This window comes from Propithecus coquereli, unplaced genomic scaffold, assembly GCF_000956105.1.
Source record: "Propithecus coquereli isolate 6110/MARCELLA unplaced genomic scaffold, Pcoq_1.0 Scaffold58, whole genome shotgun sequence".
NCBI classification, from domain to species: Eukaryota; Metazoa; Chordata; class Mammalia; order Primates; family Indriidae; genus Propithecus; species Propithecus coquereli.
In genome coordinates this window covers 2,219,571-2,223,185 of record NW_012151729.1, presented here as the reverse complement: position 1 = coordinate 2,223,185, position 3,615 = coordinate 2,219,571, and the positions used below count along the sequence as shown (strand labels likewise).

The 3,615-nt window shown below is 46.5% G+C and overlaps 1 protein-coding gene across 1 annotated transcript; it reads left to right on the top strand.

Moving 5' to 3' along the window:
- The first annotated feature begins 331 nt into the window (after positions 1 to 331).
- On the top strand, positions 332 to 2,814 carry SMIM3 (small integral membrane protein 3). The gene is made up of 2 exons (XM_012658259.1): positions 332 to 567; positions 1,453 to 2,814. Exon 2 carries the CDS (start codon positions 1,464 to 1,466, stop codon positions 1,644 to 1,646), a length of 183 nt encoding a protein of 60 aa, XP_012513713.1. The 5' UTR covers positions 332 to 567; positions 1,453 to 1,463; the 3' UTR covers positions 1,647 to 2,814.
- The last annotated feature ends 801 nt before the right edge of the window (positions 2,815 to 3,615 follow it).

Below are 3,615 nucleotides of genomic sequence, written 5' to 3'. Positions count from 1 at the left end.
AGAAGTGGGGTTACTGGGATTATTATGGGAACTCTTTCTAGTTTTTTTGAGGAATCTCCAGATTGTTTTCCATAATAGCTGTATTAGTTAAATAAATTAATGTTTGTAATGCATTTGGAATAATGCTTGAGGTATAGTAAGCACTATATATTTGTTAAATGAATGAATGAACAAGTGGGTGAATGAATGAATACATGATAATAGCTGCATGGTGATCCATTATGTGGATATACCTTACTTTATTTTACTATTTGTGTACACCAGTGGTCCCCAACTTTTTTGGGTTCAGGTGCTCAAATGAGGTCATCAAGGCTCCATCTGTCTTTCCAATCTCTATGACAGATTCTCCACCTACGAGCAAGAGAGCCCAAGGCCCATCCTTTCCAGACTCACATCCTTTCAGTTTAGCGATCCCAGCAGAAAGCATCATCTTTCCCAAGAGCTTGTGCATAAAAGCCCCAGGGAAGACTTTGGTTGACCTAGTTGGGTCACTTTCCTATCCCTGAATTGTGGTTATGGAGATTTGTAATGGCCAAGCCTGGGTCACACGTCCATCCCTGTGATCAGGTGAGTGTCCCAACTAAACCACATAGAGTAAGTGAGTCCTTTCCAGAAAAGAGGGACTTTTGTTCCGAGGAGAATGGGAGAAGAGGTACAGGACCAAAAACAGTGAATTTCTCATTTTACAGATGAGGGGACAGACTAGTAGTATGATAGTTTGATAGTTAAGCATGGAAGCTCTGGAGTCCCACCCACTTGGGTTCATTTCCTCAGATTAATGGCTTTAGGGCCTACATCTGTAAAATGGGCATAACTGAAGATAAAGGCCAAGAAATAAAAAATGGACAGTAGGCCGGGCGCGGTGGCTCATGCCTGTAATCCTAGCTCTCTGGGAGGCCGAGGTGGGCGGATTGTTTCAGCTCAGGAGTTCGAAACCAGCCTGAGCAAGAGCGAGACCCCGTCTCTACTAAAAAAATAGAAAGAAATTAATTGGACAACTAAAAATATATAGAAAAAATTAGCCGGGCATGGTGGCACATGCCTGTAGTCCCAGCTACTTGGGAGGCTGAGACAGGAGGATCGCTTGAGCCCAGGAGTTTGAGATTGCTGTGAGCTAGGATGACGCCACGGCACTCTAGCCCAGGCAACACAGTGAGACTCTGTCTCAAAAAAAAAAAAAAATGGACAGTAATATAGTCTCTACATCATAGGGTTAGTGGTCCAAGGGAGGACTGAATGGGTTAATAGACATAAAAGCGCCTAGCACAGGCTTGGTAATAGGAAGCCCTTGGTAAATGAAGCCATTTACTGTAATGTCATTAATAATCAAGGAGCCTTAAAGATGACGTATCTGGTAAGTCGCTCAAGCTTCTCAGTCCTGGGGGTGTCCTTCCAACTTGGGAGGCAGGGAGACAGTATGCAACAGTGATTTTCCCTTCCTTCCTGTTGCAGAGGCAAGCAGCATGGATGCAGTCAGCCAAGTCCCCATGGAAGTCGGGCTTCCCAAGCACATCTTGGACATCTGGGTCATTGTCCTCATCATCTTGGCCACCATTGTCATCATGACCTCCTTGTTGCTGTGCCCGGCCACTGCGGTCATCATCTACCGTATGCGGACTCATCCAGTCCTCAGTGGGGTTGTCTGAGAACCTTCCAGGAGGGCCAGGTGAGGGATGAGGACAGGAGTCCCTCCCCCAGCCTCATCCCTGTTTTCAGAAAAGCAGAGCAGCAGGAGGGACTCTGGAGCTTGGACCTTAGTTCTGGTTTTGATTCTGCCACCGACCAGTTGTGCGAATTTGGTTGAGGGTCCTAACTCTATGATTTCCAGGTTCCGTATCTTTCAAATGGGGACTGTGTTCCCTGCCCTTCCTACCTCGTAGGGTTGTAAGAACCAAAGGACTTAGTGGAGCCGAAAGCCGTTTGTGAGCAGTAAAGTCACCACGGACACACAAGTGAGATGCTGAGTGCTGACGAGCTTTGAAGAACCAAAGGACCTAATTGCTGGTGATGGCCTCAAAGGTAGTGAGGGAGACCCTGGCATCACAGCAGCCTTTGCCTGTGCCCCTCAGGTCGAACCACGCAAAGGGCACCCTGTCCTCATTCCAAGGGGCCGGTGGTACATTGGCTCAAAGTTATACTCATAAGGTGCCCCTCCCTTGTGTTTTCTTAGTTGGGAGGGAACTGAGTATGGCAGCGGGAGGGAGATGGGTAGGACTTCCCAGAACCTTCTCTGTACCAGAATCTCTGACCCTGTGTAATGCGGAGGAGGGCTCTGCCACCTATTGGCAATGACAAGGGAGCTGGGGTGATGGGCTTCTTTCTGCCCTGGAGTCTCATGTCTCTGTTAGCTTTGACACTCAAGCAACGTTGGAAAATGTAGGGTGGCTGAGTTCCTTGCCCAGCTTGCAGGACCTCCAGCCCCCATGCCCTCGTGTGCCCCACACTAGAGGAGGCTGTCCCCCTCTGCCCAGCTCCCGCTGCAGTCAGCTCCGTGTATACTCCCTTCTCCCCCCTCCCACCAGCACTGCAGCTGATCCAAGCAAGGTACTTATGTTTTAAGAGACGTTCCCAGGACTTTCGGAACCAAATCAAAACAGTGATGGTTATTTTAGACTCTATGACTTATATTTATATAGAGATATTTTCCAGACCATGCAAGCTCTTTGATATCAAAATCAAGAGCATCTGGGGATTTATTAAATTATGTATGAAGACAGCACAGATATCCGGATATTATTGTGTGAAAATGAAGCTTTTTACCTTGATCTGATTTCATTGATGTACACAACCAATTTCCAATAAAGTGCTAGAATGAGCATGTCTGAGGTCTTTCTTTCAAGAGCACCTATTAAACTCAGAACTCAAGTAAAAGGATTCCACTGAATTTATGGGCCTTAGACACAGTTGGAATGTAGGAACAGAAAGGGGAAGAGAAGAATCAAATTAACTTCCAGGGGTCCAGCTTCAGCAAGTGGGTGAAGTTGTGTAGTTTATACAGATAGATAATGCAGGGGGAAGAATAAATGTTTGATGCAAGATAATTTAAGCCGGGCAAGGTGGCTCAAGCCTGTAATCCTAGCACTCTGGGAGGCCGAGGCAGGTGGATCGCTCAAGGTCAGGAGTTCGAGACCAGCCAGAGCAAGAGTGAGACCCCGTTTCTACTAAAAAATAGAAAGAAATGATCTGGACAACTAAAAAAAAAAAAATATATATATATATATATAAAATTAGCCAGACATGGTGGCGCATGCCTGTAGTCCCAGCTACTTGGGAGGCTGAGGCAGAAGGATTGCTTGAGCCCAGGAGTTTGAGGTTGCTGTGAGCTAGGCTGACGCCATGGCACTCTAGCCAGGGCAACAGAGCCAGACTCTGTCTCAAAAAAAAAAAAAAAGATAATTTAGTGCCCCACCTCTCAATACCATCACCGAGGTTAGGTTTCAACACACGTATTTTGGGGGGACACAGACGTTCAGAGCAAAGCCAGGGGAGGGGACAGATACGTATATGTGATAAGACTCAGATTGCGTTTGCTCAGCATCTCTTCCAGCTTTTCTTCTCTTGCGCCTTCCTGGATGTCAAAGGCTGGAAAGTGAAAAACTACATTGAAAATGAAAA

Coding starts and splice junctions, on each gene's coding strand:
- SMIM3 (XM_012658259.1), top strand. CDS start 1,464: ATGGATGCAGTCAGCCAAGTCCCCATGGAAGTCGGGCTTCCCAAGCAC.